We start from the raw sequence: 15,669 nt of genomic DNA, 5'->3' as shown, positions 1-15,669 counted from the left end.
ACTACTGGTTACGGAGTGAATGAAACCAGAAAATACAGTGTAAGAGATAGATGCCGAGGAAAACCAGCCACGGCTGCAAGTCGTGAATAAACTGCGGATGAAGCGCCAAGCCCATCCTGCTTTGGGAACGAGCTTGCCGGGGCTGTCAGATGCCCTGCTACAGTGGGAACCCAGGGGAAGGGCAGGCGGGGCTGGGCCCGGGCCCTAGCACAGCTCCTGGCAGAGGGGGGCGGCTGGAGGACCCCTCGCCGCCGCTGCCGGCGCTGCCGCACGTGGCGCCGCGGCCCTTCCGGGGCTCCCGGCGGCGGAAGCTGTTCCGGCTTCCGGCGGAAGCGCCGTCCCTCGCAGGTTGAGCCGGAGTCGGAGCGTTTCCGCCTCGCGGCCGCCGCACGGCCGGGGCCAGCCGAGCCGAGCCGCGCCGCGCGCGGGGCGTTCCGCCGCTCGCCTCCCCTCAGTCTGGTCATAAGGCGGCGGCGCCGGTGGCCGAAGGATGTGGCGGAGGCGGCAGTGGCAGGCGCCGCGGCCGAGGGAGCCCTGAGCCCGAGCAGCGCTTCCCGGCCCCGCGACCCCCCGGTCCGGCAGCGACCCCCGGCCCGGCCCTCGCCGCCCCCCGCCCCATCTCGACGTCGCCCCCCGCGGCCCCGCCCGCCCCCGCCGGGTCCCCGCGCCCTGGAGCCCCGCGCGGGCGCTGAGCGCAGCCCGTGAGCCGAGCGCAGCCAGGATGGCCTCGTCGTCCGGCAACGACGACGACCTCACCATCCCCAGGGCTGCCATCAACAAGATGATCAAAGAGACGCTGCCCAACGTCCGCGTGGCGAACGACGCCCGGGAGCTGGTGGTCAACTGCTGCACTGAATTCATCCACCTCATCTCCTCCGAGGCCAACGAAATCTGCAACAAATCGGAGAAGAAGACTATCTCCCCGGAGCATGTCATACAAGGTGAGCTTCCGCGGCCGCTGTGCCGCTGCCGGGTCGGTCACCTGTGAGCCGCTCCTGTCCCGCTGCCGCTTTTTCCTCTCTGTTTGCTTGTAGCTCTGTAGAACACAAAAGGCAGGGTCTCGTAAAGGTGTGGAGGAAAAGCGTGTGTTGTCCGGCTTGCCAGTCACACTGCAAGGAAGGTTGTCTTTGTGTGGTTAGAGCGGCTGCTGCGTGTGCTCAGGACCAGCTGTGGTTTTGTGCTTTAGAGAAGCCTGTGATGCTTTGAGTTACCAAATCTCTGAGTCACCAAATCTCTTCCTCTTTTTCGTACCTGTAAAACGAGGTCTGCTTTTTCGAATGGTTATGCAGCGTGTTTTAAGATTCTGAATGTATTGAATGTCTTTCTAGTTGGAGATTGATTATGTGGGGCCCAGGCTTTATTCCATGGTAGTCTTGTCTGGAATCTCTAAAGACTGTAATATTTCTTCAGGGCTGTCCTTACAGTCTTATTGTTTAATGTTGGATCTTCGTATCTGTTGCAAAAAGCATTTAAACGTGACCTATGCCCTTGTATCTTTCTCTGCTGTTGACTTCCCCTTGCTTGAATAAAAGGCGAGTTCTCTGTTTCTCGTTTGTTTTTCTTTCTATTCTGTCGCAAATAAGGAGTTTTCTTGCCTCATCCTGAAGTCTGCATTAGGCATCTTTTATCAGAACTAATTTGCTTTGCTTGTCGAGTCAGGGTTGTTGATACCAGTGTCTGCTGCAAACAAATTTATAGCAGCAGTAGTGGAAGAGTACTTTGCTGCCTGGGAGAGATATTAACAGCAGCATTTGTAGTAGAGCTATTTTCAGGACTGTGATGGTATCAAGTGAGTTAAAAAAAATATTGTTGCTTGATACTTCTTTTAGCAATATTTGCTGTTTGAAACAAACAAACAAAAAAAATTGATTGTTTGAAATTTATTGGCTTGCTCACCAGAAGAGGTTTCAGTACTTGACTGGGTCATGAACAGCAAAAGAAAATACGGAGTAGGTATGAGCTTTAGTATTAAAGAAAATTCATGTAAGCTTGAAAGTTTAGCAAAGTAGCTCCATCACAGAAGCCTAGGATGTAAAGAGTAAAACCTGTGCTTGCACATGGAAGCATACTTTAGGTGTGATGCTCTTTAATACAAGGATAGTTTCTTCAAGTCACCACAAAAAACATTTGAGGTTAGTTCTTAACACAGGAATAGACCTGATCTTTAAGGCTGAGGGCAATAAAGAGTTTATGTATGAAAGTATTTTGTGCTCGGTAGTGGTGGTCCATAGAAAAGATTTTACCTCTTGCTGTCGTAGGCTTAGTCTGGGTTTTTTGAAATACAAATTGAAGCTAAAGTGAGTTTGCATAACATCAGCAGGTGGTCCCATGCCAAGTATTTTGCTGGGTTCTATGTCCTTGTGTTACCACATCTTAGAGTTAGGAAAAGTTATTTTCAGATTAAATCTATACTTTCTAGTAAAATATTGCAGTGTATCCATTTTTGTAATGTTCTAGAGATGGAAGTCTTTGTTCTTGGATTTTCTGCTCTGCTTATGTTTAGGGAGGTGTATTTGCTATTAGCTCCTTTCATATGCTGGTCAGTTGGCAAATGATCCCACTGTGAGGTTTGAGGGTTTAGGTCTCCCGTTTTGGAAACATTGATTGTGTGTATAGGTACAGAGTATTTCAGCATTTTCATGCATTGAAGATACTTGCTATTTTGAATGCCTCTTAATGCAGCTTCATGGCAATGATGCTAACAAATTAGGCAATTGAAATCTGTTTGTTGTGGCCATCCACGTTTTTCCTTCTGAATGCTTAGAAGTCAAGTGAGGCTGATGGCCATCACATCACACCTGGTCCAGCCTAAGCACAAGGTGCTGCCAAGAGGAATCTTTTTGTACCCTCTGAGATCTGGATCTGGCAATTGCAGATACAACTGACCCTGTGGCTTTTGAGAATTTAGGGCAGAGCGCGGTTCCCTCTCAGGTGAGTTTGCTGGCTGACTGGGGCTGTAAACAAGAAGTTACTGGGTTGGGAACAAGAAGCAGAAAGGGTATTTTGCTGGTCCAGAGGAAGGGGAAGGAGCCACTCTGCAGTTGGAGACACTCTGCCATTGGGCTGTGTTAGAGGTAATGTGAAACTGCGCTTCGCCACTGTGCTTAGGTGTTCGGCATGGTGGTGCTTGAGACACTCCTTCCTTTGCTGCACTCTTACAATGATTGTGTTGCCAAGCTGAGCAAGAACTCTCTCTGCCCTTGGGTTATGCTTCAGATGGATGAGGTCCTTGCTGTGTTTTATTGTGTGGTAGCACAAACACTTGACTGGCACAGTGCTGTCAACAGCATAGGAAAAGGAAAGCAGAGGCTTCTCGCATCCCATTAGAGATCTGATTTGATACATGTAGTCAGACTATGCCAAGCACTCACTATTGGTAACAAAATGCAAGACAGCTTTCTTGGAGGGTACCCAAAAGTGTCAAGGCTATGTAATAGTTTTAAGTGGAGATCACATTTATTGTTGAATTCCTCCATTAGAAACCCAGCTGTGAATCTGCAGCTCTAGTAAGCAAATGAATGTTCTTCCATCCTGGAACAGAAACTAGAATAATTTGAATGTTGTATGGCTTGTGAAAAAGCAGGCTTCTTATGAGAAATGAAATTTTCGTTGAATTCTGAAAATGGTGACTCGTAAAATCACTGTTTTCTGGAGTGGGTTACTTTGATTACTTGGTCTACATGGAACTGTTGTGCAGTAAGGTAGATTGTGGATTGATGTCAAATCTTGTAGCTTCTTTTCATGGACTGTTAGGATACTGACTGTGTATATTATCACTTAATTAAAAAAAAATTTCACACAACTGTTCATGTTTAGGATTTTATTTTGGAAGTTCTTTTTTCCTTGAGGAGCATAAAAATTTAAAAGTCTCAGATATTAATTATTTGATTGAATAAAATAGAAGTATTACTGTGTGTCACTGATTACTCAGAGACCTGCACCTTCATGCAGTCATTAAGAGTAGGAGGAAACTGGGGAAAGGATAATTGTGATTTGTAAATATGAGTTGTGTTATTCCCCCAAATGCTATGTTTTGGGATTCAGCTGTTTACATTTGGTAGGATAATTCTAGCCTCAGTAAGATACTTAGTTTTCAGCAATCTGGGTAGGATGGTATGTTTCAGACTCAAAAAATAGAAAGGCTTTGAGTTTTGGTGAAATAGCAGCTCTGATAAAGTAGTAATCACTTGTCCCACATTTTAGCACCATGCTGGTATAGAGATCCATATTCCTTCCATTCATGTGTTTGGTAAAGCCTTGATGTGCTTCAAGAAGATGGTAAATTTTGTAAGTTGTTTCACAGCCAGTAGAATTTTGATGCAGTAGGTTGATGAGGCATATATGGTTCTTCATGGCTTTGTTATATTGAATAATTGTAAAAATCTGTCTTGGTTGTGTCACATAGGGGTTTTGAAATTTATTTTTGTGTGTGTCTGTGTTATATTCAATACACAATTTAAAGTTCTTTCCATTAATGTATTTTCTTTTAAGGACCACTTAAAATTTCTGTAAAAACACATCTTGTTGTTAACTTCAGATTTGGCAGTTGTTCATGTTCTGATGCAGCAGATTGCCAGCCCTGGTCTTTAGACAAACACCTCTGGTTTTGCTATGGTGGTTTGTCTTAGTGATGTTAGACTTGTATATTTCTTCAGTTTGGTTTAAAAAGTATGACTTTAAAATGTTTACTGTATATACAGTTTACATTTTAAAATTGAATGAGTTCTTAAAATATCTGTAGATTTTTAAGATTACCAGTTCAGGACTATGAGACATGGATTTGCCTCCTGTATGCTGAGGCTGGATGAAACAAGTTTCTGAAGGTAATTTTTGGTAATTCTCCTGGAAACGGTGGGTTAATTGGAAAAAGCGTTTCCAGTGTCTGTGTGTGGGCTGAGGCTGAACCAGCATACTGTCTCTGAAGTAATTTGATTATCTCTAAATCAGTTTGTCTTTTAACTTTATTTTTTTAAAGAAATAAGTATTATGTAAATTCCTTTGCCAGGTGTTCTCTTTAAAGGGATGGTGGTGCTCTATGACTAGGTAGCAGCACCGGCAGCCCTGTTGAAGAAGACAGTGTGTGAGTTGTGTCCCTGAGAACAGGTTGGAAGCCAAAAACTTAGAGAATGCCTTTGGGTTATTGTTTAGATTATGGTACATTGACATGCTGCTGTAATTATGGGTAGGAAAATGTTGCTTATGAAATTAGTGTCAGAATATTGTCTGAGTTACTGTAACTAAGATCTTGTGTGTAACAAGTTGTTGATTGCTGTTGTGCAGTTTAGTGCTATTTCTTGAATAGCTTGTCACAAAAGGTTGAAATTAAGATAAAAGTTAAAACAACTCTTGTACTGTAAACTCTGAATTGTGTAAATGCTTGAAATTAACCAGTTTTTTTATTAAACTGATACTTGTTTCTAGTATAATTGGTGTTTAAGTAATGTTTCTAGTATATTCTGTAATAGGTTCACTTAGGGTGTGTGTGGAGGCATGTCACAGTAAATGGTGCATGAGGAAACTGTGCCTTTTGTCACATGTGCTACCTGGGTTTTTGTAATCCTTCCTGCTCCCTTTGCATTCCTTAAAAAAAACTGTTGTTGCAGGATATAGCTGCACTGCAGATTTCTTTGGGCAGATAAAAGTGCAAGATTTTAGTTTCTGAATCCATTTTAACATGGAGATAAATAGAAGTGGTTGTGTTAAAAAATAAAACAATAAAAAGCTCATACATAATATAGCTTTATATGTGTGAACTATACGTTTTGTGTGAACTATACATTTTATACATAGGAATTTAGATATTAAAAGTCAAAAGCTAAAATTTGGCAACCCGACATAATATTATTTATTTCTGCCTTATTGAAGGATCTGTGATCATTTTACATGCATCACTTTTGCTCTGGTTTAGGTTGCTAATTTACCTTCTACTGAAGACTTGCAGAAACTGGAAAAGTAGAATCTCCAAGACATAATTCAGATAGGAAGGACTTCTTAGCTGTATAAATTATGTTGATTCTAATGTAGAGAAGATGGGAAAAAGATGTCTTTTGGGGAATAATGCCTATCTCTAGCGAAGTGTATCTGAAAGCCTTGAATCCTCTGCAAGTGCAAGCTTCTTTGGTTGTACTTGACAAACCTTAATGTTTTTAGCCTAAAAACATGTATTCCTAAAGGACATAGCAGAAGGGGGGGGGCGGGGGGGGGGTAGAAATAGCTGTTAGGTCTTTTTAAGAACAGAGATTTTTGTCACCAGATGATAGGAAAGTTATCATGTGTTTTACTTTTTTTTCTTTTTAATAAACAAGTCAACATCTATTATCAAAAACTTTGTAAAAGGTAAACAATGTCTCTTCTTTCTTTCTTTCTAGCACTAGAAAGTTTGGGGTTTGGCTCCTATATCAGTGAAGTAAAAGAAGTCTTACAAGAATGCAAAACAGTAGCACTAAAGAGAAGAAAGGCCAGTTCACGCTTGGAGAACCTCGGCATTCCGGAAGAAGAGCTACTAAGGCAGCAACAGGAATTATTTGCACAAGTAAGTGGAGCAATACTTGTCCTGATGAGGTTGGAATAATTAATGCTGCAGGTCTAGGGCTGCACAAACATGTGCACACCTCAAGAAGTATCCCCTTCTTTGTGAATTGATGTGGCATCTAAGATGCTATTGGCCTTGGCCTGTTTGAATTGGGGAATGTGAAGTCAACAAATAAGATGCTGCTACTTGATACTTCTGTGATTTGACATAGGACTTCGTATGTGAACCTATTTCATATTCTAGGTTTAAAAAGCATGGGGTTTTGGTGCTATTTGGGTATTTCCAGTCTATCATGGAGAATACATTAAGAATTACTCAGTTGAGGGAAGTAAAAGAATAACAGCTGGTGTTCTAGGAAATGACCAGTTTTGAAGCATTAAAAAGTGAAAATAGCTTTTCTGTTTCTGACCATCAGTGCACAAATGTTATTTTTTATACTTGGAAAGAAACTTTATTCTTGGCAAGACTGTAACTGAGTGAATTCATGCATACATTTTTAAAGAGGCCATTGAGGCATGGAAAAAGCATTTGCCTGCAAATAGTGTACTAACACACACACACACATTCTTCATCCCAGCCTTGTCCCCTTCCAGCTTTCCCTGATAGTTTAGCATCTCCCAGTTTAATTGACTAAAACCCAATTTTATATATTTATCTTTCTACGCCATCTTTCTTTCCACTATTCTCTTAGTTTGACAGGACCATTCTCTAAACTAAGAGATGGGAAAGTTATCTGGTATTTCTCTTTTCTCTTAACCAAGGCCAGAGTCTTATTTTCTCACTTTGCTTACTTTGATTTCCTCTGATGAAAATGCTTATTCAGTTAATGTTTCATTATGGTGACCTTCTCTTCCCTTTGCTGTACTTGTATCTTGCTGAAGCTGTTGTTTTTCATCTTACAACATGCCAGCTACTTTAGTCTTCATTGCATGATGAATTTTAAGGCATTTAAGATTTCAGCATACCATGTAGCTATTGCAGTGAATTAGTTATGATCAAGTACATGTGCCTAACTCTTGTATGACTGTACTAACATTGGAAAGACCACTATGGCTGCTTTTGGATTTTGGGTAAGATTTACAAATAATAGTCAGTTTGATACCTGTTTTTTATTTACTATTTTGTGCAAGTAACTCAGTGTGATACACAAAATAAAAAATACACAAAATAAAAGCAGGAAAACCAAGGTGTGTTAAGGGAGTAGTAGCTCCAGAGTATCATTGAAAAAAATAAATTTAAAAAAAATTGCCGAAACCACCTTATGCAAGCCACACTTTGTCTAAGGAATGACAGCTTGAAGTAGATTTTTTTTAAACCTCTGTTACTGTGCCTTAGCTTCTAAATTAAGACGACGCATGCCAGTTTGACAAAATTGTATGAATGACTTTTAAAAATAGTGTTTGGTAATATGGAAAATGTTTGCTTAGATTCAAGGATGACAGTCTCATTTTTCAAAAATAGTAGCTGTGATGTGCTGTTGGTGGTACTGTAATTAGTCTTGAATATAGTTACACAAGTGCATGCTTATTTATTTGTGTTAATCTTTTTAATATTTTAGAGCATGACACTAATGCTGACTTCTTGCTCTAGTTTTAAAATACCTGCCGGTTAATGTTATGAATGTTTGATAACTCTGGCTTGGATGATTGTAAATATTTGAAGCCAGGGGAATAGCTTACCCTGATATTCATGCATGTCTAAGTTTTTGTGCAAGACAAGGGTCTTGATAGATTTGGGGGTTTTTTTGAGGCTTCCTCACTGGAGTTGTGCAGTAAATGAGTTAAGTTTACCAGATGCCTGTAGAGCTTCTTGGTGAATCCAACTCAGTGGAATTCTTCAGCATGTGGGGTTTTTTTCTCTTCCCATTTCTGAAATGGTGAAGTGTTGTCATTACGGATAAGGCAGTGAGGGTGGGCACTGACAAAGTGATGCCTCCAGTGTGAAGTGCTGAGCCCCTGTTTGCTGGAGCATGCAGGTGTATCACCTCACTGAGTATACTGCACACTTCACTGCATGGGGGCAGTAGGGAGCCCTGTTGTATCTCCTGTCTGATAAATATTTGTGCCTTCCTGGGTACGGGTGCTGCTGTCTTTCCTCTAAAGCCCTACAATGTCTTAAATTGTTTTCCAACCCTTGTAACTGTGCTACCACTTGAAGTTTGAAATACTGAAAAGTTTTCATTGTGATTTCTACTTCTGTAAAATAACTTTTTACTGCTAGAACAGGGGAAAATGTGACACTATGTAAAAATAATGGAACACTCCCCTTTTTTTCACATTGCTAAGTAGAAAAACTGGGTTTGATTGTTTTCCAAACATCATCTTTTGCCATCTTGTAGTTTGAAAAACTGTAAAAAAATTTGATGCTTTGGAAAAAAATAGGAAAATTCAGTGAGTGCAATAGGATTAGAAAGGAAATTATTATAGCCTTAGTGATGACTTGTAAAAGTGGAAGAATAAAAAAAGGCTTAAAATTTTTCATTTTGAAAACTTTTTCTTAATGTTCATTCAGAATAGAAATTGAAGTTGTAACTTTACCACAATCAATTAGTATATTGTTGAAATCAGCAGGAGTTATCAAAAAACAAGTGAAAACCCTGGATAGAAAAATAAAGATTAATCAGTTAACTATTTGAAATGTTTTGGTAGAATCTCTTGTACTTTCCAGTAAAAGACTGTACCTTTCTGTAGCAAAGCCATCCTCAGTTGTCATACCTGAATTTGAGAAGACCTTGTCTAGCTCTGTTTTGCAAAGATTGCTTAGCAAAGTAAGATAATGGCTTGCTTTGTTTTTGTAATAATGTGTGCCTCTGTGGTTCAATTGGATGATTTCGTAATTGGAAATTTTGTTATTTGTAATCAACAAAGCAAGGCTGTTCTCATCTCTGAACTGTGATTAAATGTTAAGATCTCTTGAAACTGATGTCTAAAGTTTCCTTTGCTTTGCCTCAGTTAAATTTTTCATTAGTGGTTCAGCACAGTCCTTACAGTGGAACTTAAGTACACTAGTTTCTGTCTGTTGTTTTTGTAAATGTAAGGCCTCCAAACAGTGGTGTCTTCAGAAGAAGAGAGAATATAGCTTAATTTCCTGGTGCAAATAATTAAGGTACTTCTAGATGTAGTTTTTGCATGTGCAATTAATTAAAAAAAAAAATAAAAGGAATCTGCAGGTACAGATAAAAACACTTTTAAAGATAATGTGTTCTAGAGAATCTTCACAAGCTATGTATGGCCTTAATAATTAAATTCATATCTCTAGGCTAGACAACAGCAAGCAGAACTGGCACAGCAGGAATGGCTACAGATGCAACAAGCAGCTCAACAGGCACAGCTCGCTGCTGCCTCAGCCAGTGCATCCAATCAGGCAGGATCTTCTCAGGATGAAGATGATGAAGATGATATCTGAAAATCACCAGCTGAGTTGTCTTACTAAGAAATACTTTTCCTGCACAATGAAAACAGTGAAATGAATGCTTACCTGTAAGTTTGTATGCATCGTGGACTGGCAGTTGGTATTCTAGGGGTGTCTGCTCTTGTGTGCTGTACATGTATAAACTGTCTTTTTTTGAACTCTTGAAGATTTAAGGTTCAGTATCATATCAACTTTGGATTTTTAATGGTGTATATGGAAATTTTAGATAGCAGTGCGTCATTTATTTGATCAATAAACAGTGTTACAATAAACAACATGTTTATAAAATATAGTGAGATTTATACAAAAAGCTCTAAATCCACATTTGCATTTCTTCCCTTTTAACTAAACTATAAAATCTTGCTTAGAATTTTTAATTGTTTTTTGGGGGAGTGGTACAGTAGACATAATCTGTTAATGGGAAAAAAGTAGAGTTCAGCATAGAAGAGTCTGAATTCTTAGTTCTTTTTAAAATGAGGATGTATATGGCAATAAGTATTATATATGCTCAAATACCACACTTGTTAAAATTTGAAAATGATACATTTTCACCAAGCTAGGAAAAAAGGTATGTTTAATAGGAGTTGTACAAATTCAGTAATTTTTTTTGTATAGGGGTGAAAAAAAAATAAACCCATGGTTTTATTATGACATCCTTTTGACAGTCCTAACTGAATATTTCACTTCAAAGACTGCCTGGTTTGAAGAACTAACTCTTCTATTACTTCACTCCAGTTTAATGTTAACTGTTGTTGATGGTATTTCGTAGTCCAGATTTATTCATATTGTTGAAATATAAAGCTGGAACTTAAAGAAACAAAATTGTTTGTTCTGCTGATGTGACTGGGAGTGATTAAGTATTCAAGCCCAAGAGGGCAAAAGCTGACCCTAACAGCGTGCTTGTCATAAAAGAGGGAATTTATTTAACCTTGTTTAGTCGTTGTCAGCATAATGCCAACATTCTCCAGACTAGATTGCCACTGGATTACTAAGATACCTTGTTGAAAGACAACATTTTCTTCACTAGATTGGTTTGTAGGTAAGTCCAGGTTTCTGATAAATTGTTCCCCAAGAGTGATCAGCAGCAATACATGAAACAGAAATTATGTACTTGTCCTTTTGATAGTTCTGTTGATTTAATGGATGAGCAGCTGTCCTTTGTGTTGAAATAAAGCACAGTAGTGTCCATTGCTGAGTTTTAATGTGTTACTTGAAGTAATACTGGCATATCTTCTGGTACACTAATCTGAGCAGACTAGAAAAGCCACTTGCATGCTGCTGTAGATGACCCCGTAGCTCTCTAACAACGTGGATGGTTTTATTAACTTACGTCCTCAGCAAGTTGCTCTAGTTAGAATTCTTGAGGAGGGCTGCAGCAGTCTGTTTACATAAGGATGCAAACAGCAAATGGTGAGCCCATTTTTACATAAAGATCTGAACAAGATACAATTGGCATGTATTCAGATCTCAGTCACATAGTGACTTTTGATTTAAATTTGAGATGTGTTAAGTTGCATATTGAATAAATGTGAACATGTCTTTAAATGCAGTAATGCAGTGAAGACTCAGAGTATTTGTTTGAATGTTTAAGTTTAAAAAAGAAAAAAACTTCCCTGGATATTACATAAAATATGTTAGGCAAGGTTTGACTGAGAAAGTGGTTTTCTGTAAAGGTTTAAGTACCAAAGGTAGAAAATCTAGTCTAGTGATACAATGTTAATGTGCAGTGTTGGCTTTTCTAATTTGTACTGTAACACCTTCACCCTTTCTATTTTAAATGAGTCTTTTCCTTCTAAATAATACTAGGTATATTTTCACACCTTTCTTTTCTGATGCAGAAATCAGGTTAACATTTTACTGCATCTGGTATGTATGGTGTAATGTTTGAATTTTTGTGACCTTTCTTTTTGGACATTCTTGTGCTTTTTTCATATGCTGTATTCTTCAAGCAATAAAATTCTGATGTGTTTTTATAAAATTGCTTTTATATTTAATGAACAGTCTGTCTTCTTCATTGTCTTTATAAACAAGAAAGTTACGACTATTTAAACCCTGTTTTTATTTTGGTTTACCAAACACTTTTTGTGACCTGAAGTCTTTACAACCTGAGTGCTGTTGGATAGTATTGCTGTTCACTGGGGTTGTTATTGCTTGCAAACCATATTTCTGGGCTTGACCCACTCTCTTTCCTCTTGGGAATTGCATTTAATATGTATTTATTTTTATAACCTGACATTCTACACCTGAGAAGTTGAACAAAAGCCTTGTAGATTGTGTACCAGCTACTGAAATAGTTTCACAAAGTGAAAGGCCACAGGCAGAGACTGAGGTAGTAAGAATTTAATTTAATGTAGATAGTCATGATTAGAGATTACTTATTCAGCCATTCCTCCCCAAGTATGAAAATAAACTGGCACTTGCAGGGAGAATCTTCACTGATCTTTCAACAAACAAATTTTGTATTACTTTGCTGTTGTGCTTCCATGCAGGAGCTGCTCAGTGAAGACAAAATTCTGAGTTTATGGTACCCTTGATGTTTTTGGTACACCAGGTACATGGAGCATAAAGTTTGGCCAGTTAACTATATTGTTGCTTTGTCTCACAAGAAACATGTATAAGGATGTGTCTATTTCTTAAATATTGAGTTGATGAGATTATCTGTGGGTTTTCCATAATTATTCTGACAGTCTGTTTCAGAGTGCTCAAGTGACTTTCTTACGAAATCTTTCTATTGCTTTAATAAAGTGCATGTCTGCATGACATTAGTGGATAATAAATATAGTTGTATTTACTACACTGAGGTGCTTTTATTAGGAGTATCTTAGGGATTCTAAACATCAAATGCCTAAAATGGTATTTGAGTTTCAGTATTTGCCTGTGGCTAACTGAGCTTAGTTTTGAAACACTGGAATTTCTGCTACAATTGAAAATGTCCCTCAAAGCCACAAATATAAATTATGTTCTTCAGATTTTGTAAAAGTACCTTCACAAATGAGGGCTGTGTGTAATAATGCTTGGTTATGGGAAGATTGTTTTCATTTGAAACAAAGCCAAGTAAAGGTGACTTGGCATTTGAAACAATGCCAAGTAAAGTGACTTAATGATCATTGTGGAACAGCCAAACCCTTACTCTGAAATGTGTACCTCATTTTAGTTTCCTAGTGTTGGATTGTGATTTTGTGTAAACCATGCACAAAACCATGTGGAAGGAGGAGGAGGAGGAGAAGTGTAATGTGAGAGGTAGTGCATGCTATGGTTAAATTTACATTCAGTATTATACTATTAACCTGTCTAACATGGAAAAGTTTTACTCTGCAGCTTTACAGTGCACATCAGTGGGATGCTGGCCAGTGTTCAGATGGATTTTGCTTACAGTCAGTACTAGCTCTTTGAGCTTTTGGAACTTTTAAAAGTCCACTCAATAAATGTGCTATCTGGGACTAAAGGATGCTGCATGGGTGCAACTCAGTGATGAAAAAGAGTGTCTGTGAGCCTTGCTGTAGGCCCATTAAGGTTTGCTGGCAATCAGGACCCATAGGTTCCTGTTCAAAATATGTTTGTGCTTAGTTTGAATTTTTTTCCCTGATTTAAATAAGCGCTTTTCTTTTTGATTCCATGCCACCATAGCTACAGAAATCAGTAACTCTGAGAATTTAATAATGGCTTTGGAAGGACTTACACCAGTTCTTGGGTATGTGGGGCAACAAGGGTGCATTTCTGGAAAGATACAGATGGACTGAAAATGTTCTGTTCTGTGGTACTGTGCTGTAATACAACTGAAGCCAATAGCTGGGGAGTGGAGGTTTTGCAACAAAATAATTAGACAGTGAATCCAATTGGATATACTTAATTTCATACATCAGTCATGGATAAATCCAATAAACATGGGTTTTACTGTGTGAGTGAGCCTAGCAGAAATTTCAGTAATCTAGAAATCCATAATAGATGATGCTCCTGCATATGCTGGGGCAAGAGACATTTAATTTTAATTCTTCATGGCCATGATTTATTGTTGCATCAACTACAGGAATACATGAAGACTTCTGTCTCACAGCTTGACCCAAAAGTTCAGGTAAGGATGGAAAATACTTGTTACAACCAGTTTGGGGTTTTTTCCTGCATTTTAAATGGGAACAGCTACTATGCTTTGCATATCTGGGGTGAAGACTTATAAGAGGCATATTAAACTATATAAAGATTACACTTAATTTTAAGGCTGAATGTTCACATGGTTCATTTTTGTAATACTTCAGAGATTTCTTTTTTTCTTGTTTCAAAGGCAATGATTTATTTCTCCCTCAGCTCCCACCCAGGGTGACTAACATTGGAATAGTAATATTGTATGGTGTAACTTTGAATGATTTCCACACTCATTTCAGTAGTAATTAGTCCAGTTTTGGTATTAGTTCAAAACTTACTAGTCAGTAACCATAAACTTTTACATCTTCAAAGCATGATACAAGTATTAATTAGGTGTGGGCAGTGTTACACTGTGCTTTGAAGTTAACACTTTCACATGCTACAGAATTAAAAGGTGGTGCACTGTGTAGAGGAAAAAGATGTTATCTTCATGGTAGGGTGAATCATCTAGAAAGCAAGTAATTGGGAAAACAAACAGACTTGTAAAAGTCATTGTTAGAGATGAAAACATTTTTTTGTAATAACACAGTGCTTGGGATTGCTGGCTATGGATCAGGACTTGGTTTCATTAATGTTGTATTCAAGTTTCATTCTGTCAGATCAGAGTGAAAAACCACAGCTGAATTAGAAATCAAATTCAATGTTGTTTTAGTTTCAAGTAGCTTGTTTTCTCAGTTAGGCAGCAGTGTAATCCATGGAAGAGAAGTAAATTTATCAGGGCAGTGGCAGTGTTAGTAATGCAAAATCCAAAAGTGTTCACCATCCCAGCCTGCAGTAAAGGAGACATCACTCTCTAAAAATGTTAGAAAATATGTATGAAGGAGTAATGTGACCAATAAATTTTTTTTTATTCTACTGTAATGTAAACAGCTAACTGCTGCCATTTTCACACACAGATAATTAATATTCAAGCAAATAAAATTCAAAATTAAAATACAGTTGCTTCTTAAATATGTACTTACATATATCTTCCATATTATCTGACTGGATTAGCTGTTCTATACCTTTGGTAATTTAATTGTCTGGGATTGCTGGGCAAGTTGTGTGCAACTAAACTCATTAGCCTTAAATCATTAATAACTTGTTTTCAATGTGTTCTAATGCTGGAAACAATAATATTTTCATTTCTACAAAAAATTTTACAGTTTTTGAGATGCCTTTTTAAAAAGAAATAGTTCTAAAAATGTAAACAAAATGAAATGTTATGGATAAAAAAATTAGTTTATCTTGATACATTATATCATTAAAATGAAGGGACAGCTTTTGAGTGAATATGAAAAAGGTATTTATCCTGTCTGCAGGATGTGAAAATGGGTCAATGTCACTACTGTTAGCAAGTTATCTTTTCCAAAATGGGTAAAAATATGTTAAGTATCATTTTACCTTTTTTTAAAAGCACTGGTGGATGTTCTGAGGCAAAAATCACCCTTCAGACTGCTCTCAGGAAGATGATCAGCTGGCATGCATCCCTTCCTAGATGTGAAGGATCTGGGGCATGAATCACGCAGTCCTGTGGGAAGAATTATAGTAGCAGGCAAGCCTGGAGGGAGGACATTTCATTGATTGCTTTAACTGTGTTTTGCTTT

General features: G+C 38.5%; 1 protein-coding gene across 2 annotated transcripts; it reads left to right on the top strand.

The window, feature by feature from the left end:
• Positions 1-360: 360 nt before the first annotated feature.
• Positions 361-15,529, top strand: DR1 (down-regulator of transcription 1). Of its 2 annotated transcripts, XR_014226627.1 has the most exons (5): positions 361-941; positions 6,369-6,532; positions 9,791-10,982; positions 13,971-14,015; positions 15,480-15,529. XR_014226627.1 is itself a non-coding variant. In XM_082286799.1 (3 exons), exons 1-3 carry the CDS (start codon positions 722-724, stop codon positions 9,935-9,937), a joined length of 531 nt encoding a protein of 176 aa, XP_082142925.1. In that variant the 5' UTR covers positions 361-721; the 3' UTR covers positions 9,938-11,943. The 2 variants fall into 2 exon arrangements, 1 of the variants encoding a protein (XP_082142925.1); XM_082286799.1 differs by lacking the exons at positions 13,971-14,015; positions 15,480-15,529 and having other exon boundaries at positions 9,791-11,943.
• The last annotated feature ends 140 nt before the right edge of the window (positions 15,530-15,669 follow it).

Source organism: Coloeus monedula, assembly GCF_965178545.1.
Source record: "Coloeus monedula genome assembly, chromosome: 9".
NCBI classification, from domain to species: domain Eukaryota; kingdom Metazoa; phylum Chordata; class Aves; order Passeriformes; family Corvidae; genus Coloeus; species Coloeus monedula.
Note: the sequence above shows the minus strand (reverse complement) of the source record. Positions and strands in the feature narration are given on the sequence as shown.